A 23861-nucleotide genomic window follows, 5' to 3' on the forward strand; every position below is an offset into this window, starting at 1 on the left:
CCAGGCCCATTTCCCTCCTGAGCCCCCTGCACTCGGTGCCTTCTTCCTCCTCCCGTTTGCTCTCAACTCGTTAAAAGGCCAAAGCCAAATCTAACACGGAGGCTACCGAGGCCAGCTCTTGCGAGACATCCTTGTCGCCATTTATTTTGCTCACTTCTACCGCCCCGAGTCTGGCTGAGGCAACTGACAGCCCTTCCGGAAATCACCGCACTCGCTTCTTCACTTTTCCTCACCGCCCCCTCGGGTCGTTCCACCGCCGCCAGGGAGGTGGCACCGCTCACTTTGGGAATCCCTAGTCTACACACAATAGGGAACAGGTTTCCACCTCATCATCATCATTTCGGAAGTTCCTTCCCATAAGCATGTGGTAAGACAACATGTAAATGTGTTCCTTTGTGAATAATCACTCCATAGATAAGTATACACATTTATTACGGTGAATTATCAGAACTTGTGTGTTAAAACCATACATGATAGGTATACAATAGAGATTTTAATGTAACTTTACATACTGGTTCAAAAGACAATTCATCTGCATGCAACAATCTGCCGCTGTGGTAAAACCAGATACTCAATTGATTAAAAAGATATATTAGCCAGAACACCAACAATAACATCACCTAGAGTCAAAAGACAACTCCTTCAAAAGACAGGGGAACACAAGAATAGCAGATGCTGGAGTTCTGAACAGAGGAGTCAGTGAATCAAACGGGATCCAGTTAAAGGAATGAAGAGTCAACGTTTCAAATTGAGACCCTATTTTTTGGAGGCTTGAGATGAGATGCGCACCTGAAGCATGAACTGTCCATTTCTTTCCATGGAAGCTTCCTGACTGACTGAAACCCTCCAGTTTCTCATCGTTGGCTCACGCAAACAGAAGGTCACCCACATCTGCAGGACCAAGTCATCTAGCAGCACATTGCACCCACTTTTGAAGTCTGTAATCCGAGTTTGCAGGGAATTATTTCCAACACACTGCCTCAATGGAGCGATCTCTCATTGAAGGAGGTGGGTTTCATTCCATCTCCGGTAACATTAATCCCAAATGAATCACAGTTGGCCACCTCCACTTTGAAATTGAATTTTGGGTAAAAAGTATAGCATTGTACTGCGGAATGGATAATAATGAACTAAACTCTTTCAGTGAGATCTGCACTGTATGGATGAGTTGTCATGCTTAGAACGGGAAAAATGAACAGGTTTAGCACAAAGTACTTTCAACATTCCTCAAGCACTGAAGAATACTCTGGTGTGAAACACCAAGTCTTCAGGCGCCCAATGAAGAGATCTCCCAGCCTGCGCCCAGTCTATCCGATGTAGAGGAGACCTCTCTGGAGACACTCTTCTCTAATTAAGCACAAGATCCAAAACTCTTTCATGGGCATCCACAACAAGAAGTGATGTAATAAAGTTTGTGACTTTGCTGTGTGTTGCAGCTTGTGAATAAGACCCTGAAGGTTCCTTTCAAGTACATACAGATTTTTCAAGATTCCATTATTGTCATGTAATTTTTTTCTCCCAAAAATAAACTTCATTCTTTTATAAACAAGAGGACCGTTCTAGACTTTTTCATTCATAGAGTCAGTCCTATCTACACATTCTCATCAAAGTACATTGTTACATTGCTCTCTCAATACCCCGTTACCACTACCATGGCACCTTGTTGTTTCTACACATTGTCATTAGACATCACTTGTCCAGAAAAAAATATTTACAAACAAGAAAACCGTTCAAGTCTTTTTACACTCATAATGTCATTCATATCTATCTTGCAGAGGGGAAAAGAAATGAGTGATTTCCACGATGCTTCCAATACTCAGACACGGGTCAATCAAAATGACCTTCCCTTTGGTCACGGTGAGGTTCAATAATTCCCCTGACGTGGAGAATCAGCCGAATTGTTCATTGGCCTCTGGTCAATAACAGAGGTCTGTTTCCTTCAGTGTTCCACTCACACGACTCTCTCACCACCTGCATCCCTGGAAAAGCAACAAATGTTCTGTCTCCTTTCCGAAGTATCGGACTTGGGTCCAGTCTGTACTGGTTGCTGCCACCCAGTCTATCTCTCCACAACTGTGAATGGTTTCAGCCTGACCCAGACCTTTAAAGTGTTATTCACTTTAAATTAAACGAGGTCATAATACTATGGAGGGATTTAAAATCTCCTTTCCGCAAGGCAACACGAGAAACCTCAACTCAACATCTTCTGCTCTATCCCATGTAATAGATTTTACATGGTGTAAAATAGTGATAATTATAATGTGGAAATCAGACTAATTAATACAACAACTCCAAGGCGTTCATTCACAAATGAAAGATTCACTACCATTGTGAAAACAGAAACAAAAGGAGCAAGATTAAGTGAGACAGCCATACGTTCAGAATTCCCCAGTCAATAAGATCGTGGTTAGTCTGATCTTTGCTTCAACTCAGATTTCAGATTTCAGATTCAAAAGAAAAAGGAACAGAAACTGGCCATTTGACCATTGAACCTGCTCTGTGAAACCTCCCTGAGCGAAACTGTTCTCACATCAATTTCCAAGTTCCAGCCTTGTCCCCATATCCCTTGATACCCTGGCTAATTAGATACCTATCAATTTGCTCTTTAAATTCCCCCAAAGATCCTGCCTCCACAGCTGCATGTGGCAACAATTCAGATTTCAGATTTTTAATCAGACTACATACATGATATCACAATTAACACTGAAATTCTTTTTCCTGTGACCATTTACTGCTAGTGCAAAAGTCTGTGCTCAATGTCCAGATGTCAACTCTGACAGCTCAGTGGTTAGAGCAATGGTCTTGTAAACCAAGTTTGTTTCTTGCTTGCCCCTCATTTCTGTGAGGGGCGCTGGCAAAGGGGTGACTCTATCTTCCTTATGGAAGACAAAGTTAAATGTAGTATTACGTGAAGAAGTACCTGATTAAAAATATGTTTTGTGCACTGATACAATTCTCCATCCACGTTAAACAGATAAGTAGACTAATGTTAGCATTTTGATGCCTGTGCCATATGATTGTACACCTACAAAACATACACACTGCCATGCCTTAACTTGAAGTCAAGCTCATTTAATGAGCAATGAGATGTACAGAAACAAGTACATTTGTAGATGCATGGAATGCCTTACTTGCTGGAGTCTAACAGGCATGTAAAATACATTGACTATGAATGTACAAACTAAATTACCACAATTTGGGGGTTATGCAGAGGGTGCAGTATCCCAATGTCAATCTTGGACAACCCAAAGAGTTGGATTGAGTCTTCTTTGAGTTTTGATAGCCATTCCAGACACTGACCCCAATTTACTGCTGTTTTCTTAATTCCCGCTACTCCCATCACATTTTCACAACCCCCCCAACCCCCCACTCCATGACATCAACCTGACTGATCCTCTAACCATCTCTCCCTCTGGATCCTCTCCACGAGCTCACTCCCAACCCTGCAATTCTGCTCCTTCCAGACCCTCCCCATGGCCTCCTCTTTCATGTTCCATTCTCCTTCTGATTATCAATTGTCTCAGAATCAGAATCAGGATTTATTGCCACAAGCAAGTCATGGAATTCGGTGTTTTGTGGCAGCATCACAATGCAAACATTCATATCATAACCATTTTAATCACATTACTATAAAACTATAAATAATAATAACAAAAATAGTGCAATTTTAATGTTAAATTAATTATTAAGGAAAATCAGAGATTATTTATGTGCTCTGGAAACAGTCAGAATTTTCTTTTCTTGTTCAATATGTAGCTGAAGAGCCCTGGAAAATGTATTGTAATGCGTCACTGTAGCTTGAATAAGAGCTCTCACGAGTGGAAGGAGAACATACACATTTATTAGCTTATAACTGAGGGTAGGGTCTTACAGTGGTCCTCAGAAGGGCTCAGGGTTTAGGCAGGAAACCAGGGTTGTGTGTGGGTAGCTGGGGCGGAGCCAGGACGTGGAGCCAACCATCAGTACAACACATCACCGGTGAATCTCAGTTCACTGCAGTCATATATGCTTTTAACATAGAACTGTTCTGAAGTGTCTCCCTACCTTCCAGGAGTGGCCGTTCACACAGGAACGACCAAAACTTCAAATATCCATATCACATCATGCTTTTAGACAGAATACTGGAAGTGCAGTAATTAAGGAGTTTGGACTTATAGCGCCACTGTGGAGCCGTTGACCTTGACGTCTGTTGCATGTGGGACATACAGCACTACTGCACCGACATTAAGTGTGACGTGAATCGCACGTCATCGATAGGTGCAGTTAACTTTAGACTGCAGACTTTCGAGGAAATTTAATAGGGGTCGAGGAGGTAAAATATCGGAATGGGAATGACTCCTTATTCCCATTCCAACCTTTTTACACAGACAGTATTCTGGGAAAATGGCAATAATTTCCTGGAATGCAGCGGCTGTGTAAAAAACATAATAGACAATAAACAAACAGGTCACACTGTGTCCACAGGAGGCCAACTTATATAGCCAAAGTTTCGGGCCTGAGCCCTTCGTCAAGGATTGAACAAAGAGTAGGTAGGCACCTGTATGAAATCGTAGAGGGAAGAATGGGCGGGAGGTGGGGTGGGGAGAGAAGGTGATATCAGTGGGAAGGCAAGAGAAATGATAGGGGGATGGGGGTAGCTCTAGGAAAGGAGAGGGAAAGGGGTGGGGAGCTGAAGGAAAGGAGATAGAGAGACAGTGAAAGAGACGAGGAGAGAGAAAGAAGGGGGGAGAGAGAGTGTGTGTGTGTGTGTGTGTGTGTGTGTGTGTGTGTGTGTGTGTGTGTGTGTGTGTGTGTGTGTGTGTGTGTGTGGGAGGGAGAGAGGGAGGATGGGTCCAAAAGAAACCAGAGAAGTTGATGTTAATATGTTTTAGTTATAGTGTGGCCAGGCTAGTATGTAGTATGCCATACTGCATGAGGCCCATTAACCCTGGATGTTGACAGCATTGGGCCTTGAAAATTAGTGCTGACTTATTATGCACCACTGATTAAATATGATTCTCAATTGCCAAAATATCTAAAGGTTATAGATACTGTAACATAATAAAATTAATTCAAGTTGATTGTAATCTGATTGGACAATTACAACCTGATGAAGCCACGTTCTCTGGCCCTTGGCAAAACATGCAGGCGCACAACCAGACATAACACACACACTGACAATACATATGCAGGACAAGTATTCATACACACAAATAAATATGATTTTTGCGAATTTGAGAGTCTCGGATGGTCAGTGTGAGCTATTCCTTTGGTTGTTCACCATTCTCACTGCCCGTGGGAAGAAACTGTTCCTCAGCCTGGTGGCACTGGCTCTGATCCTTCTCTATCTCTTCTCCGATGGGAGGACCTGAAAGATGCTGTGTGCAGGGTGGAAGGGGTCCTCTATGACTTTGCGTTCCCTCTTCAGACAACAATCCTGGTGGATCATCTCAATGGGGGGGTGGGGGGGGGTGGGAGAGAGAACTCCAGTGATCCTCGCTGCCACTATGGTCCTGTGGATTGACCTCTGATCCATTGCTCTGCAGCAAGTTTAGGATAGAAGTTACTTGTTGTAAATCATAGAATCATCAAATTGTTCCTCACCAAATGAATAACATTTATTTATGCTTCAACCTTATTTCCTACTTATTTGTGTGACATTTGATAGCCTCCTGTAATTTCTGCAGCCCATTCAAACAGACTTTCTAGGTTCCAGAGACACTGCATATTTTAAATCATGATTTATGTTGTGTTTTAAAGATAAGACATTTGTTATCTTGCTAAACAGTTGAAAATGAAGTCCTCTTGATTATCTTCACTCTTTCAATCTAATTTAACTAGAGGGTGAACATGTACAAGGAGAAGGTGGCTCGTCGAGAGATTGGAATATTTACTACTATTCGAACCACGCCAAAAGTTAATAAAATTATTCCTCCTTCAAATCCTATACAACGTGTAAAATACACCAGGAAACCCATTGTTTATACAATTCTAGATGATATTGGTCACGGGGTAAAGGTAAGAAAATTGATTCAGCTTAATATATAATCTGCATGAATTTTTATGTGAGTTATTGCATTTGTCAACATTTATAGCAAGACGTTAAATATTTTGTCGTTTTGCAAAATATAGACAAATACCTAGCTTAGAATTTGTCACTGGGATAAATGCCTCTTCGTGTTATCCAATAACGAATCAAGCATGCGAACTGCACATTGATTGCTTAAGAGCGAAGTCATCAGAAAGCCATTGTGAAACAACTTTAAATTCGGATGGTAAATGAGACAGAAAGTCATGGATATTGATGGAAAAAAAATTAAATGCCCTCAGCTCATTTTTTCTTCGCTATTCATGAAAAAAAATCATATACTGTTATGTGAAGAATGTGATTCTTTTCTCTGCAGCAAGTAGTAATCTACAAATTCTTCCTCTTGCCCATATGACGATTTTTACATAACCTGGTTGTTGGGCAATACCAGTTGCCCCAATAATCAGAAAGACTGAGGGGAACGATAGGCTTTATTGTACATAAGATTTGAGCTGGCCCGGATCCAAACTAGGGAAGTGCAGGGAAGGGAGAGGTGGCCTGACCTTTATGGCCTGGGTCCCAGGGGAGGAGTCCAGGTGAGAGTGTCATCAGGGGGCGGGCCAGTCCGAGCCTTTACCTGCCAATTAGTACATACAATCCATACCATTATACTGGTATTTGTGGGGCCTCCGTTGCTGTGTACAGCACATCAATGAAATATACTCCTGATTTGCTTGTTCAATAATTTGTTCTCTTAATTTTAACTTCAGTAGCAGATGATTAAGGAAATGCAAGTTCATACAAAGCACTGCTCCTTTCTGATAGTTAAAGTATTTCAAAAGGTTCCTTTTATTGTCAGGTACATTTAAAGTATAGGATGCATGATATACTTTAACTTTGTCTGTCATAAGGCAAAGAGTCACCATGAGTTTTGCCCGACGCCCCTAACAATAGAAGAAAGAGAAGCAAAAGAGAGTGCCTTCAGTGATTCACCGAGACCACTCCCGCAGCCTCTGCAGCCACACAGACTCCTGTTCAATTCATCGGCAACCCGCGCTCCAGTTCCACACTTGCAAAATGATCAGGAAGCCTTCAGCATCCGAGGCCCTTCGGGACCTGCCCTTCTTGCCCTCAGCACCCCCTCAAATCCTTGTTCTGCTACTTGGCTCCCATGAGCCAATCTCAAGCAGCCTGCAATACCAGTTGCCCCAATAATCAGAAAGACTGAGGGGAACGATAGGCTTTATTGTGCATAAGATTTGAGCTGGCCCGGATCCAAACTAGGGAAGTGCAGGGAAGGGAGAGGTGGCCTGATCTTTATGGCCTGGGTCCCAGGGGAAGAGTCCAGGTGAGAGTGTCATCAGGGGGCGGGCCAGTCCGAGCCTTTACCTGCCAATTAGTACATACAATCCATACCATTATACTGGTATTTGCAATATTTGACAGCCAGCTGTGTCCGGGGGTCCTTAAACCTCGGAGCCACTCGCTGTCCGCAGCCGTGGTCACCGTCCTCTAGGGTCTGAACTGGGGCGGAGGTGGGGGGGGGGTTGTTTGTTCTCCCCATTCTTGTTGCCCTCTAATGCTCCCCCCAGAGCCTGCAACTCTTTGTGGCATGCTCCCAATGCAGGAGCTGCTATTCTGAGCACTGACCCGTGGTTGCAGGACTGGCTCTTTTAACAGACTGTCTAAATCCTGTAAGGAACTGTCCATATTTGTACTGGGCAGTAGGACCCTGCAGAACAGCACTGTGTCTCTGCTCCCAACTCTCCTAGGTCCACCCCAGTGGCAGCTCCTCTGTTACAGCAGCACTGGTTGTGCTGGCAACTAGTTTTCCATCTGAAATTTCCAATCAACGCGCATTGGTGCCCATTGTTGGTGTGGACGTGATTAGCTGAAGGTCCTATTTCTATGCTCTGTGACTAAACACCCTCCAATAAAATCAGGCGATTTTTTTCAGATTTGTGGAATGAGGAAGAATGACACCATATAAATTATGGGCATGAAATGAATCTCAATCAGTTACACTGGTGTGATTAACCAATCCTACATGACAGGGACAAATCATCTGAATGCTATCACATCTTTGTTGCCTTTTAAATTATACTTTGATTTTTATAACTTATAGACAGACCAAGACAAAGAAACTTCAATAAAAAGACCACTGAGACATAGTTTTTAGATATTTACTGAATCCTTCCTCTGAATTGTATAATTTACTTTAATTTTGGCTTTTTAGGAAAGCAGTAGCAATTCAAGATGGGGAACTCTAACACATAAGAACAGGCAAAGAAGTATACCAACTTGTCCAACTGCACCTTCCCAAGGCACAATTGGGTAAGTGTGAATTAAAAACCACGCTACTCAATGACATTTGGAAGAGATACACTGTGGATAAGGAAGGAACCCACTTTCTGCATGGTTGGCTCCATTTTAGGGAATCCTCTTAATAATTGGGGGGGGGGGTGGATTGGTTCACATACAACGATAGGTGGCAATGAACGAAGCAGGTATGGAGGCAGAAGATTGAGGGGACGTCTTCTACCGCGAGCTTCTCCTGTGGACCTCTCACCTCTGCCACCCTGCTTTACCTAGGTGGGAAGGGGATGAAATCAGTCGGTTTCATTAGTGCTCATTCAATCATTGTTTAAGCACAGCAAAGACATTGAACGGGCAGATGGCTGAACTGTCCATTGTGAAAAATCACATTTTGGTTGCTGGGTGAAGAGGTAAATAATAAACGTCTACCTCCCTTGTTGCTTTCCTGCTGTGATTGCACTTAGATTTCGATGTCAATCCCCCTGCAGAGCATGTTGATTTAATAATCCACCACTAATAAATAAATAAATCTTTGATAAATATACTACAAAATATAATCTTAGAGTGTGGGCAGAAGAGACTTGCCAGAATTATATGCAGATGGAATTTCAGATCTCAGCAGGAAAGTGGAAGCTGACAACAGAATATTCACTTGAAATATTTACTGGACATTCATGATGGTTCAGGTGGAATAAATGCCAGATAAGTTTCCATTCGGTGGGATCATAAAACAGAAGATGCATGTTTGAGGGAACTGGCGGTAAGTTCAGACAAGGGAGAATGATCTTTTATGCAGTGAATTGCTACAATCTGGAGTGCACGGCAAATTTAATAGCAGCTTCCAGATGATAACAGGTTGTAAATGACAAACTAAAAGCAAATTGCAGTTATTAAGAAAGTGGGTGGACTACCAGGGTAACTTTTGTTAAAAAAATCAATATAGGCTTGATGGACCTTTTTCTTTCCTGTATTTAGACAATGATTTCATGAACTAGAATTGACAAGGCTCCTGCTTTGACCAAGAGTCCATGTTAGTATTGTTGAGAGGGTATCTTTCTTTGACTTTCACTTCCCATATTGCATGCTCATCAATAGGCATTGATGGCCAAAGGCTAAGGTTCAAAGATCAAATTTATTGTCAGAGTACATACCTGTACAGGACATCACATAAAACCCTAAGATTCCTTTTGCTGCAGAATTTCTATTTATCGGTAATTGTGAAATGGACTCAAGAGAACAGGTCAAGCAATTTCACAAAATGGCGAGATCCATCACTCCTATGACTGTCACCAGTTTTCATATTTAGACAATGTAAAAACCCCTCTTATGCTTCAAGTATACATTTGGCCAGACAATTTAAAGCTGATTTCTTCAACCAAAAAAATTCTCCGTCCAAGCTGCTTTTAAATTTTGAACACTCACTGTACTTAAGCACCACTTAATTTGTTCTTCATCTATAAATCTTCCTGCCTCTGCCATTTTCAGAAGACATGGTAAGGTAGTAGCACCAGTTCAGCCGCCTGTGGCCCCAGGTACATCCAGCAGCTCAGTGACCAACTCTCCACCAACAGATGGGCCTCAGCTGTTCAGGTAAGCATTGTCAAGAAATTACAAACCCTGGGAACTTGTTAATACTGGAAATTCTCATGATTTCATTCCTCGTTTATGCTTAGTTATTTTTTCCCTCCCACTGGTTTCTGGAAACAGTGATCATGGTAGAAGCAGGAGCAGCTCCGGAGCCAGTGACAAGGTGATGTCTCTTCCTCCCCCAGCCCCAATAGTATACGAACAAGGTTAGTGTTGATACATGGACACCTTTTGAATCATCAGGAAATGGATGCAATGGACTGTAATAAATGCTTGAAATTTGGCTTGAAAATTGCAATTGACCTCATGGTTAGTGTAGCGGTTCAAACGATGCTGTTACAGTACCAGCAATCAGAACTGGGATTTGACTCCAGCACTGTCTGTAAGGAGTTTTTATGTTCTCTCTGTGTCTGCGTGGGTTTTCCCCTAGGGCTCCTGTTTCCTCCCCCCATTAACAACGTACCGGGGGGTTGGGTGTAATTGGGTGGCTTGTGGGCCTAATACAGTTGTGCTGTATTCTAATTTTTTTTTAAAAATTCGGTTTGAAAAGCATTCAAATGTACTTTTACTTTAATTCAAAAATCCCATTATCAACAATGCCGAATTGTGAAGCATTGGAGTAAAATACTGACTGCAGAAGCACCTATTTATTTATTTAGACATACCACATAGCAAGAGGCCTTTCTGCCCATGAGCCCATGCTGCCCAATTACACCCAATTAACCTACAACCCCTGTATGGAGGAAACCCAGGCAAGCACAGGGAGAGGGCACAAACTCCTTACAGACAGCGCCAGGTCGCTGGCACTGCAACAGTGCTGCGCTAACCGCCACACTGACCGTACATTCCCGGGTTATAGGGTTCAAAACCATTGGTATGTTTAAAATGAAGAACAATGGAGGGACTTCGGATAAATGGTGCACAAAAGGAAGAGGTTAGTTTTAGAAAATCGTCGAAACAACTGGCATAAGGGGTTCCAAAAATAGGAAGTTATTCTTGGAGAGAAAATAAGGATATGAAGAGAACACAAAAGTAATGATGTTGAGTTTAATGAAAAAGGAACATGTGTGTCAAAACGTATTGTGTATTTCAATCAAAGATTCAAAGTGAGCTCAATGTGGGTTGTTATTTTCTGGAGTTATCAAAGTGGCGTACTTAAATTGTAAGGAGTTAGTAAAACCAGTGTAGCCTTCTGGAGTAGCATTTATAATTTATATAATTGCTAACAGGTCAATATTTTTGCTAAATTAACAGTAAAAGCAAATGCTGTTGAACAGAGCCCCCATGTGGATTGTACAGCTAGAAGTCTTATACTCAATAGCGTAACTATGCCATATGAACGTATAAATGTTTCCTGTGCTTATTTGAAACTTATAACTCTACTATCTTAAGCTTGAATCGGCTTCAGATAAATAAAATAGCGGGAATAATTTCAATATAATATCAGCCATGGAAAGGAATTCCCAGGTAACTGGAAAACAATGAGATAGCACCTGCTTAATATCAAAATAACCTTGTAACTGACTGTCAAAATAGCACTGAGAGAATTTAAAATAACAATATTCTGTATTTGACTTTGGAGTAGGTAACCTCCTTAAGATGTGAAATCAGGATGCAATAGAATATAATTAATATATATTTAGTTTTGTCCATAATTGCCAGGATTGGAGGCCTTGAGTTATAAGGAAAGACTGGATAGATTGGACTTTTTTTCCCTGGAGTGAAGCAGGGTGAGGGGTGACCTTATAGAGAGTTCTAAAATCATGAGGGGCATGGATGACAGTCTGGTGTAGGATAGGTTAAACTCAAGGGCACAGGTTAAAAGTGAAAGGGAAAGATTTAAAGCAAATCTGAGAAGCAACTTTTGCACATGGAGGGTGTTGGGTGTTGCCAGAGGAACTAATTAAGGTGGATAAAATTACAATGTTTAAAATGTGGACAGGTACATTAGGTCCTCCCTGACTTGCGACTTACGGCCATCTGCACATATGACCAAATGTTTGTTAAAAAATATAAAATTTACACAGATTAAGTTGTATTTGACAAACTATAGCAGGGGTACAGGGCATATAACAGCCAAAATATGCACACTGACCTTGTTAAGTCAGTGTACTGGAGTCCACGGATAGGAAGGGTTCAGAGGGATATACGTTAAATGGGGCCAGCTAAAGCAGTGGTTTTTGAACTTTTTCTTTCCACTCACATACCACCTTAAGTAATCCCTTCTAATCACAGAGCATCTATGTAGGGATTGTAGGGATTACTTAAAATGGAGTGTGAGTGGAAAGAAAAAGGTTGAAAACTATTGAGCTAAAGAGAACATTTGGTCAGAATAGATGTTGGGCTTCTTTCCATGCTATATATTTCTTTGATTCTATGATTCTAAGTTGGTTGACTTGGCACTGATTGAGATTCATTGTTGTTTATTATGATTACAAGTTGATCTTGGCCTCCTGGATGCACCAGCCCTGTCTTCAATGGATCTTCCCCTTCCTCCTGCTCCACCACCAGAGGTTTCCAGCGACAACAGTCTCCTTCCTCCTCCTCCCCCCTTAATATCTGATGTTCCTTCATCAGGTAAGGAACTACCAGGCTTCCTTTTTATTCACTCACTTAAAAAAAAGAGGAAATTTAAATTAAATGTGAGAAAGTGTTTAAAATTTCTATTTGTAGCAGTCCCTATTTCCTCAATCAAGATATTGAGTATCCATTGAAATCTGTGATGGGTCAACTAGTCAACAAATAGTTGAATAGTTGGCTATTCTTGAATAGCCAACTAGATGCTTAATAGATGTTTACTTTTCCCAACATTTCTTGAGTCACCTTTATGCAACTTTGATTTCTCATGAAATTTCTAAATTGCACAGGGCCATTTTCATATCATGCGACATTTTAAAACAGTCCAGCGCATGATCATGGTAGATTAAGCAAATAACCTTTTTATTCCTTGACCTTGTTTTTTCTCTGTCGACGTTGGTGTGGCCTCACTTGGAGTTCTGTGTGCAGTTCTGGTCGCCTAATTATAGGAAGGATATAAACAGAGTGGAGAGAGTGCAGAGAAGGTTTACCAGAATGTTACCTGGGTTTAAGCATCTAGAGTATAGGGAGAGATTGGACAGATTAGGTCTTTATTCTTTGGAGCGTAGAAGGGATTTAAGATTATGAAAGGGATAGACAGAGTGGATGTGGATAGACTATTTCCGTTAAGAGGAGGAAAGATTAAAACAAGAGGACATGAGTTAAGAATTAAAGGGCAGAGGTTTAGAGGTAACATGAGGGGGAACTTCTTTACTCAGAGAGTGGTAGACGTGTGGAATGAGCTTCCGGGAGAAATAGTGGCGGCGGACTCAATTGTATTATTTAAGAAAAGGTTGGACAGGTATATGGATGAGAAGAAGATGGAGGGTTATGGGCATTGTGCAGGGAGGTGGGACTAGAGAGGGGTGTTTGGTTTGGTGCGGACTAGAAGGGCCTAATGGCCTGTTTCCGTGCTGTAAATTGTTATGTTATGTTATGATCTATATTTCCCTTTTTCTCTCTGAAGAGAAGCAGCTTTCCCCATCAACTGCATGCCTCAACTGAGCCAGAGAATCGATTGACAACGCTCTTGTCAGTGTCTGTTGTGTGATATTAATAGTTTCATGCTTGATATCCAGAGTGTCAATCCTCATATTGATGTGTTTAATGTTAGATAAGGAAGTAAGGCATCTATTGTAGTACTGTGAGGACATGATTCCCCTTGTCCTCACCTACCACACCACCAGCCTCCGTACCCAACAAATCCTCCTCTGCTATTTTTGCCACCTAATGCGTGATCCCACCACAAGACACATATTTCCCTCTCCACCTTCTGCAGGGACATCTCCCTCCATGATTCCCTTGTCCACTCCTCCCTCTGCACCAATTGTCCCCTTGCCACCTACCCCTGTGACTGCAGGAGATGCTCCCTTGTGCCCACACCTCCTCCCGCATTAGTGTCCCAAATAGTCCTTCCAAGTGAAGCAACATTTCACTAATGAACCTGCAGGGGTCATCTACTGCATCTGATGCTCTCATTGTGGTCTCCTCTACATCAGAGAGATTGGTCACAGACTGGGAGATAGCTTTGTTGAGCACCTTGGCTTAGTCTGCTGCAATAGTGTGGACCTCCGAATTGCCAAATATCTCAATTCCACGTTCCATTCCATTGCTGACATGACTGTCCACGGTCTCATACAGGGTCAGACTAAAACCACCTGCAAATCGGAGGAACTAACACCTCATCTTCCATCTGGGCATCTTCCAACTGGATAGCGTTAACATCAACTTCTCCATTAAACATCCCTCCGCCCATTTCTTCTCCTTGTTGCCTTTCCTCCCAATTTCTCTCTCTCTCTCTCTCTCTCTCTCTCTCTCTCTCTCTCTCTCTCATTTCCCTTTTCCCTCTGCCTCCTATCAGAGTCAAAATCAATTCTCACCTTTCCTCTTATCACACCTTTTGGTTTTTGGTCTTCCTTTTCTCTCCCTTTCTCTCTCTCTCTCTCTCTCCAGTCTTTAGTCAGATACCTTCATTGTTTTTGATCAATCCTTGAAGAAGGGCTCAGGCCTGAAACATCAGTAATCTATCTTTCCCTCCCATGGATGCTGCAAGATGGTTGAGTTCCTCCAGCATTTCTGTGCGTTTTTAACTACTGCAATATATCTTACTGGACAGGCCAATGTGATGTATTCCATCTACATCTTCACATTCTGACTCTGAGTTGGCTTGCATGATCAATTTGTGGAGGAGATGGTCACATTATCCATGAGCTGGATGGATTCTGATGACTGTGCTTGGAGTGGGGGTTAGGGAGGGTTATGGAGGGTGGGATGACCTCTGTTGTAGAGTCAATGATGAGGCACATTGAATTGGAACCCATAGACAATGGGTTAGTTCATTTCTTAGTTATTCCACAGTTAATACAATACAATAGAACAGTGGATCTCAACCTTTTTTCCCCCACTCACATACCATTTTAAGTAATCCCTATGCCATCGGTGCTCTGTGATGAGTAAGGGATTGCTTAAGGTGGTGTGTGGGTGGGAAGAAAAAGTTTGAAAACTTTTTAAATCGTACCTAATTGACTCGTTATGTGCATGGTTTTAGAACTTGAAAGGGGCCTATGACATTTTTTCCCAAGCAAAATATTTCAGTAACAATTGGGTCTCGAGCAGTGATTCTCAACCTTCCCATTCACAGCAGCTATCCCTTACTAATCACAGAGCACCGATGGCATAGGGATTATTTAAAGTGGGATGTGAGTGGGAAGAAAAAGGTTGAGAACCACTGCAGATTACCTGCAGCAAGTAAATATCATGCTCAAAACAATGGAAACAACTCCAGATAAAACTGAAGGATTTTTTTCCTTTTCTTTAAAAAATATTTTTATTGATATATGTGAAATACACTTAAAATACAGAAAAAAGATTTCAAATATGAACATAATTCAAAGAATCAACGCACATAGTGTAGTAAAATATAACATTAAAAATCTCAACCTAAAAGAAAGAGAAATAAATAAAAGGAAAAATAAAGTTAAATTTTTTTTTGAATGTATTATAAATGATTTCTTTTTTTGAAAATATTAGATATTCTTTCTTTCTCTGTAGGAATTTTAAATCAAAAGTTGTATTATTCACAGTTGAGCAAAGCCATTTGAGCAAAGGAATTTTTCTAAAAAATCAGAATGAATAATTAGCACCTTTTCCACTGGCACTCTGTCCCAGGAATTAACATAGAACTTACTGGGGGGCAGGATGCCAGTGGAAAAGGAATACCGTGCGAACGCTGGCATCAAGTGATGTCATTTCACGCCGGGGATTAACCACCTCTACCCCTTATTCATAGCCCCGGCATTTGCTGAAGCCGGCGTGCTGATAAAACTAATGGAAAAGGGAGAGCAGAACGTCAACTGTTTCCAGTTGAAGGTAAACACTCTGATCCCCGGGGATGAGTTGTGTTCAGTGGAAAAGCAATTAGCGTCCCAGTGAAAGGTGGCCCAGTAGAAATGGCACAAAGGTCTTCCTATCCCGGGACACTGCACAGCCAATTAAGTGGAAAAGGGTCTGTTGAGTTAGACCATCAAATCAATCTCAGGTACTTACAGAAGGCAGGATCTATGGTGTATCATCCAATCTTATCCACGTTGATCTGCAGAGTAATTACATGTCAGTAAGCACATTGGGAATGGAGTTCTACCTCGGAGACATCTTCACCTTAACCATACAAAATTGAACTGAAACCATCAATGGTTATAAAGGACAGAGCAAAAGCAATTGTGTTATCAAGAATGCTGCTATAAAGCCGTCTGAAAACATTGTAATTCTTCTGTGGATGGAACACGATGGATTTATTTCCTGTGCTATCTCTGCTTCAGGCTCTCAGCTCCATCTTATGTGGCAGGGGCCACGGCAAGACCATAGTGCAGCAGCTATTGTAAGCCTCAGGTAGAAGCGCTCTGCAAGCTCTCCTGCTCTGCAGCATTCATTTCCAAATGGAACACCTCTCTCCTCCCCGCTTGCAAGTAAGATTTCTGCAGCTATGCGAGTTCTAGAATTCCACCTTATGCAATTTAAGCTGATTCATTTGCTTCAGTAACATACAAAGGTTTTTTTAAAAATATATTTCTACCACTCCCTTCGTCTGTTTCCCAGAACCTGACCTTTCTCCTATATTGCAGTCTATTCCACAGATCCCTCTGACTAGCTTTGTCGCACGCTTTTAGGAGAATAATAAGTTTCCTCCTTCTTTGCTTGCGCACCTTTTCTCTTTCCAAACACAATTGTAAATGGTCTATTTGACGGTGTAAACTCAATAATTAAATGTCAATAGCAAGATGGTATCAGTGATTGCCTGGTCCACAACTCCCCACGATTGTGGCTGAGCAGTAGGGGTACAATAGGGCAGCAGAGGTTTGGACCCTATGGAATTATAGACCTACCAGTTCATTACTCTGTTTGTTTTCAGTGATATCCCTTTAATTGTTGTATGACCTTCCCTCTACAATGTTTAAGCTTACCATGTTCTGATGTCCTGCTTTCAGTCACTGAATGCCCACCACCACCTCCTCCTCCTGACTACATGCTTGATTTTGATGTGTGTCTACCTCCACCACCACCTCCAATAGACTACTCAGATGACTCTTGCTTGACACCAACCAACTACATTGAGAAAGGTATTGCTGAGCCTTTGTTTAGTTTTTCTATCAATCCTTTTAATTTTTTTTTCCTAAATGCTAATATTATTTTATATGGCAAGGGCCTCCATTTGCAAAGTCAATGTATTTTATTATTAAGTGTCAGTTTAATGATTGTAAAACAGATGATAATTAATTGATTTTTATTTATGTCAGTATAAACTAGTCTTCCGCAGTAATACGTTGAAAATATTAATGAGGGCTGGTCGTTTAAAAAAGTTATTGGGTTGAAAGTCACCTTCAGATAAAGGTTGACACATGGAACTGGTGCGGAGTTGACTTCAAAAGTTTAATTGAGCTATCTGTTTTATTCAATTCTGCACCTTATTTTCAGTCCTTCTGTCTTTTCTCCCTTTCACCGTGTATCCCTGGTTCCTTCATGCTGATGCTCTTCCCTTTTCCACTGGGAAAATTTTGTTTCTTCCAAGAAAATGTTTTTGACTTCCCTTTATGTTTTACATATTAGCAACAGTACATTTGTACATATCCTTACCTAAATCAGCCTTAAAAAGTTGATCTCCTACCTGTTTTGCCAGTCCAACTGACATGGCAGTAGTTCTCAACCTTTTTCTTTCTACTCGCATACCACCTTAAGTAATCCCTTACTAACATCTATGGCATAGGATGGTTTATGGTAATTAGTGCACCATTTTCTGCTACAGAGAAATCCATTAGAATGGAAAAACAGTTTTGGGGAAAACAATGTCAAAAGTTAAGGCCTTGCTTCAGTAATGGTTCTTGCAAAGGTTTCCTTGTACAGGTGTCACTGTTTCATATGACTCCGGCAGAGCTTTCTGAATTCATGTCAAGCATCAGTTAAATGCTTCTGTGCTTTTCCTCATTCCCCCAACCCGAACTTTTCTCCACAATTCAGTTGTCGCGCTGTATGCCTACAACAAAAACTGTGAAGAAGACTTGAATTTCAAAGAAGGAGAAATTATTTATGTCATCAATAAGAATGAAAATGGATGGTATGAAGGTTTCATTAATGGAATTACCGGCTACTTTCCTGGAAATTATGTACATCCAATCGATTAACACATTGGCTCAGAGGAATCACCACCAATCAGTGAATTTATGTAAAAATATCCAAATGTTCATTTTGTTTTTCATTTAAATTCAAGGTACTTTTTTCTTCAGTGGGCTAGATAGTTGGCATTCAAATCATGACTGATCTGAGAATCGCTAAAGCCACTTAGCCCATGGAACCTTGTTTGCTGTTGTCCGATTCGCATTTTTGTTTTGTTTTTGGCACATACAATAAGCTTGAAATGAAGCCATAAGCCAACAGCAACATCAAAATAAAATGGACACAAGACTGAGCCATCATCTATGGTCAAAGATCAATAGAATGTTTAGGAAAAATCAGGGTACAATATTATCTGTTTACTCTAAATCTATAAATTCAGGTCTGAAAATGTTTAAAGAAAAAAGGAGTTCAGTTACATCCTCATTTAAATTACACATAGAGGTTTCAAGTGATGTCTGTCTCCCTATTCTATTCTTTAAGTAGAAGAGTTGGAAGAGAGAACAAACTCTTGCATTGAATGATCTAGATATCCAAAATCATTTATTTTAATGAAGGCTGAATGTGGTGACATTATCTTCTCCATCCAGAGTGAAAAGGATTGAAAATTTCCCTGTCAGTCATGTTTGACGGATAAAGACATGTTCATGACTGAGATGGATTTAATACACACAATTTAGGCATTACTATTCACCACTCAGCGTAACTTTCGGGAGAAACTACTTTGCTCTTAGTAAAGGAAGATGCAGACATTTCTGAGTAAGTTAACTTCACTGCAAGTGAATCTGTTTTATGTAGTTCTTATTCTTCACCCAATCTTTAGCTCATCAGCAATTGCACTGTGGTGTGATATTAGTGATAAATCAAGATGAAAGATTCCCACGCTCACCTTATGGAAGTTTTGTATCCAAGCAGCAGGAAAATAAAACAAAGTACTTAACTTTCACAGCTTCATTGTTCAAAGAATTTTAAATTGAATGCTCTGTTTTGTGAAGTGTACTGTTGCAATGCAAGAAACAGGCCAGACAATTTGAAAACTCCAAAATCTCAAGATTAACAATGACAGATAAAACTAGCTAATAAGCTGTATTAATGTTGGTTGTTTTAACCCCTAGGGGTTAAAACATGGTCAATGCTCTGGTTATTCTGCAGATGCCATTGCTTTATGGTTATGTGAATGGTTTACAATTGCTCTATCAAGGTTGTGGCCAGGGGCGAACTCCACCACTACTTTCTTAAAATAGTATGGGATTGACATTTTTAAAAACATCTTATTGGGTTAAATACCTTACCAGAAGTATAGACTTTCTCCCAATGTAACAAATATCAATACCATGCTGGATTGGTAAATCTAAACTGTGGGCTCTATTCTCAGAAGTGTGACTTGAACCTACAATAATCATGAATTTCTGAACTGAGATCCTTCCACGCCAGAATCAATGTACAGTATGTGCATTAGCATGGCATTACATTGTTCTTATCATAGGAAATGATAAAGGTCGAATAATCTCAGTATTTTGAGGAGTAGCTGGCTGTCGGTGTGAACTGTTAACACAATGCCTACAGTCAGCCACATGTAATGGTAACTTCCAATGGTAACTTAAAAGGTGAGAGCTTTGATGCATATTTAATTCCCTTGATTCTGAAGGAAATATGATCCAAAAACATTCAATTTTATGCTATTTTTTCAAGAAAGGATGGTAAAAGGAGCAAATTTGCACAAAAAGATTTAAAAAATCAAATTATTAATGCATAAAACATCTGTAATGGACAATTATCTCACTCTAATTGCTAATCTACTATCATTATTTTACTAAATTTATAACTTTCAATATATTGCTGAATAAATAGATACTCAAAATCTTATCTTAGAATAGCTGTCAGTTTCAATACTTTATCCAATGTTGGATGAAGTGTGACTGGATTAAAATCTTTTTGAGGTAAGCCTTGCATAATAATTATTGAAGAGCTGGTGAGTTCAAATACTTTTAATGTTGTGGCTGTGTCCACAGTGTCAATTATGTCTCTAATTTTCTGCATTTGATGTTCACCATTCACTTTTTATAATCTATTTTCTTCTCATAGTTGTACCTTTTTAATGTAAATTTGATGGTCTGTTATTCAAATTGGAGATTGTGCACCACTCTGACTTTATGAATGTAAATTATAGGCACGAGTTTCATCTATTTTTACATACATCCTGTCACGGTCTGATATCGCCCTATTTTCACGTGGACTGCAGACTGTGATGTATGAGTATGATCTCACTTTTGGGCCTGAATGCCTATGTCCTCATCCTACGGGGTCCCATGTGAGGTGGCCCTTTCTTTGGGCACACTTCACTTTCCACATATCTGCTTGCTTTGCACCTTGCACCTTGGGGTTCCTAATGCTCACAGGATGCAGAAATAGTCAATGGACACTTCTGTAATTCTTAGCAAAAGGGTTCTTGATGTCTTCAACAGGACCGTCTTGGTGAAGGGTTTCGGCTCAATGTATATTGTTCCATTTATTCTCTAAAAGTGTCAGCCATTTTTGTTCTCTCACTGATGCTGTTCGACCCGTTGAGAGTTCCTCCAGCAGAATGTTTATTTGACGCTCCAGATTCCAGTCACTGGAATTCATGCCAATGGAAACTAAAAATGTGAATTATTTTTCTTTCTGTATTTTGCTTGAATGTTCTCTTATTTTCTAACTGTACACCTGATGAAATATCTGAACAGAATTTAGTTTTTATTAATGTATAACTAAGAAGATTTAAAGCCACCAACAGTTCATCCTGTGCATGAAAACTGAACACTGCTGTGGGAGGTTTATGAGTTTAACTTAAAAATTAATCTTTGTTAGCAAGAAGACTAGATAAAGGAACACCTTATGATCATGTACATTTGGTTAACTCACTGAAAAATTACTTTGCACTTATATATAACATTTCAGAAGTATGGTTTAGTGTAGTGGTTAGTGCAACGTGGGTTCGAATCCAGCGCTGTCTGTATGGAGTTTGTACCTTCTCCCCATGACCTGCGTAAGTTTCCACCAGGGGCTTGGGTTTCCCCTCATCCTGCAAAAACGTACATGGTTTATAGGTTAATTGGTGGCACAGGCACATGGGTTGGAAGGGCTTGCAACTGTGGTGTAATTCTAAATTAAAAAAAAAAATTATTGTTCTTTGAAAATGCATTTGGATGAATGAGCTATTGTTTATTTCTTGCTGCTCATTAAAAATAATTGTGACAAACTAAACGATTAAGACCTATTTCCCTCAGTAGAGAGTCCTTTAACCAGGGCAATAACTTTAAGTTAATTGGTGGAAGGATTAATAGGGAGCTAAGTTTAAACAAAAAATTCCCACAAGTGGAAGTTAGTGCCTGGAAAGGTAGAGGGTTAGGAACATCCATACCACAGTGAGAAAGCATCAGAAAGGGCACGCAAATGAGCCACAGTCTGCAGGGTAATGGAACAAGAGACGTGAAGTGAAAATCAAATTGTTGAACACCATGCACACAACGGGCCTCCTTCTGAACTAGTTTTTATGAAGCTGCAGGAACACAACTCGGTCCGTGCATGGGCTCATGGAGAATAACGGCAAGGTGGAAGAGGAACTTGGGCCCTCCAATAACTGTTAAAATGGAGGCTGTTGGTGAGCAATTAACACAGCATTTCAAAACAGTTCAAGCTTAAATAGCTGTGCATTCCCTCTATCCCTCTAACAGTCAAAGTTTTCAGCTTCTAAGATCTTTTGATGAACTAACTGATATAATTGTAATAATTTAACAGTATCAAATTTTTAGAAACTGAAATTAAATAAATGCGATTGTACAAGTACAATATACAATGAATGTTTTTATGTTACAAAATGCACTCATCATAAATGCAATGGGGCAAAAAGGCTTCCTTCTAATCTGTAGGTTTTATGATTCCAGTCTGATAGTTTTGCTTTGAGGTAATGGTGTTACCAAACAACAACTTGTCTGTAACACAGCAGGGTATCGAAAAAGAGCTATCCATGAATGTCATCAATATTAGGCTAGCAGGAGACCTTAAAACATGGGAGCGAAGATAGGCTATTCAGCACATTGCGTCTACCCTGTCATTAATCATGAACTGATCCACTTTCCCGCTCAGCCCAACTGACCAGTCTTCTCCTCATAAGATAGCTAATCAAGAAACTATAAATCGTTACCCTAAACACACCCAATGACCTGGCCTCCGCAACCACCCGTGGCAACAACTTCCACAGATTTACCATCCTCTAGCTCAGTGGTTTTCAAATGTTTTATTTCCACTTAAGTAATCCCTAAGCCACAAGTGTTCTGTGATTAGTAAGGGATTGCTTAAGGTGGGATGTGAGTGGGAAGGGAAGGTTGAGAACCACTGCTCTAGATCCAATTGTTAATGAAATACTTTGCTTGAGAAAAATTGTCATTGACCCATTTCCTTTGGAGTTATGAAACCGTGCACATAATGAGCCATTGAGGTACAATTACAACAGTGGTTTTCTTCAACACTCAAAAGTGTTCAGGAGCAAAATCTTTGTTGTCCAGTCTAATCCATCAGTGGGGTATCAATCATTCATTAATATGCATGCATGCAATAGTGCCATAAAAATACGTGGAAGCACTCGTCAGAGTTTCACATCTCTTTTTTAAGGTGTTTCTTCTTAAGCCTCCTTTTCAGAAGAAAAAGATCCAGATACACAATTCGCCCTAAAATGGCAGAAGCACAGATGAGGCCTCCATGCACTGCTCCAGCTACCCCATTGGAAAAGACATCCTGACCTGCAAGAAAGTACATCAAAATAAGTGGATGGAAAGGTAGAGCACAGTACACGACCTTCTGCCTACAATATTGTGCCAGTCCATATCAACTTACTCTCTGATCAATCTGATGCTTCCCTCCCATTGCCCCTATTGTATCAGCCTCAACCTCTACAGCCTTAAAAGTGTGGAAGAACAGACGAACCTTGGGGTCCAGATCTATAAACCTCTTAAGATTTCTGCGGAGGTTGATAGTGTAGTTAAGGAGGCTTATTGTAAGCTGGCCTTTATTAGTCAGGGGATTGGTTCAAGCGTCTTGATATAATGTCGCACTTTCACAAAACTCTGCTTAGACCAGACTTTGAATATTGTAACAAGACAATGCTGGTGAAACTCAGCAGGTCAAACAGTGCACTTTGTATACTGTAGTAAAGATAAAGACATATGACCAATATTTCAGGCTAGAGCTTTGCATCAAGGCGTGATCAACATTGCATTCAATTCTTGTCGCCTCATTACAGGAAGGACCTGGAAGTATAGAGAGGGTGCAGAGGAGATTTACCAGGATGTGGTCTGGATTTATGAGGCAGACTTTTCTCTTTGGATTGAAGGAGAATGAGAGGTGACCTAATTGAGGTGTCCATGTTTATGAGGGGCATAGATAACGTAGACAGCCAGCACCTTTTTTCCAGGGTGAGAAGACATCTATACAAGCTGAGGCGAGGAAAGTTTAGGGGAGACATCAGGGGTAAGCTTTTTTTAAACAGGGTAGTGAGTGCCTGTCATGCATTGGTAGGGGTGATGGTAGAGGCTGGTACAATACAGACATTTCAAAGACTCTTAGAATGGCACATGGATGGAAGAAAAAATATAGTGTTATGAGTGTGAGGTAGGGAAGGTTTTGTTTTTTGAAAAGGCAAGCCAAGGGTCCTGTAGTGTGCTGTAATGTTTTA

General features: G+C 40.6%; 2 protein-coding genes across 2 annotated transcripts in view; one reads left to right on the forward strand and one right to left on the reverse strand.

Moving 5' to 3' along the window:
* LOC138746432 (abl interactor 2-like) overlaps window positions 1-21979 on the forward strand; it is a 30119-nt gene extending 8140 nt beyond the window's left edge. The window contains exons 3-9 of the mRNA XM_069904610.1: window positions 5821-5997; window positions 8244-8341; window positions 9809-9913; window positions 10031-10116; window positions 12350-12487; window positions 16972-17103; window positions 17999-21979. Of these exons, the coding sequence (XP_069760711.1) occupies window positions 5821-5997; window positions 8244-8341; window positions 9809-9913; window positions 10031-10116; window positions 12350-12487; window positions 16972-17103; window positions 17999-18162 (900 nt within the window). The 3' untranslated portion in view covers window positions 18163-21979. The remainder of the gene's footprint in view (window positions 1-5820; window positions 5998-8243; window positions 8342-9808; window positions 9914-10030; window positions 10117-12349; window positions 12488-16971; window positions 17104-17998) is intronic.
* Window positions 21936-23861, reverse strand: part of LOC138746431 (all-trans-retinol 13,14-reductase-like) — a 40866-nt gene continuing 38940 nt past the window's right edge. The window contains exon 11 of the mRNA XM_069904609.1: window positions 21936-22929. Within this exon, the coding sequence (XP_069760710.1) occupies window positions 22784-22929 (146 nt within the window). The 3' untranslated portion in view covers window positions 21936-22783. The remainder of the gene's footprint in view (window positions 22930-23861) is intronic.

The sequence above is a fragment of the Narcine bancroftii genome, chromosome 12 (genome assembly GCF_036971445.1).
Source record: "Narcine bancroftii isolate sNarBan1 chromosome 12, sNarBan1.hap1, whole genome shotgun sequence".
In the NCBI taxonomy this organism is placed as follows: domain Eukaryota; kingdom Metazoa; phylum Chordata; class Chondrichthyes; order Torpediniformes; family Narcinidae; genus Narcine; species Narcine bancroftii.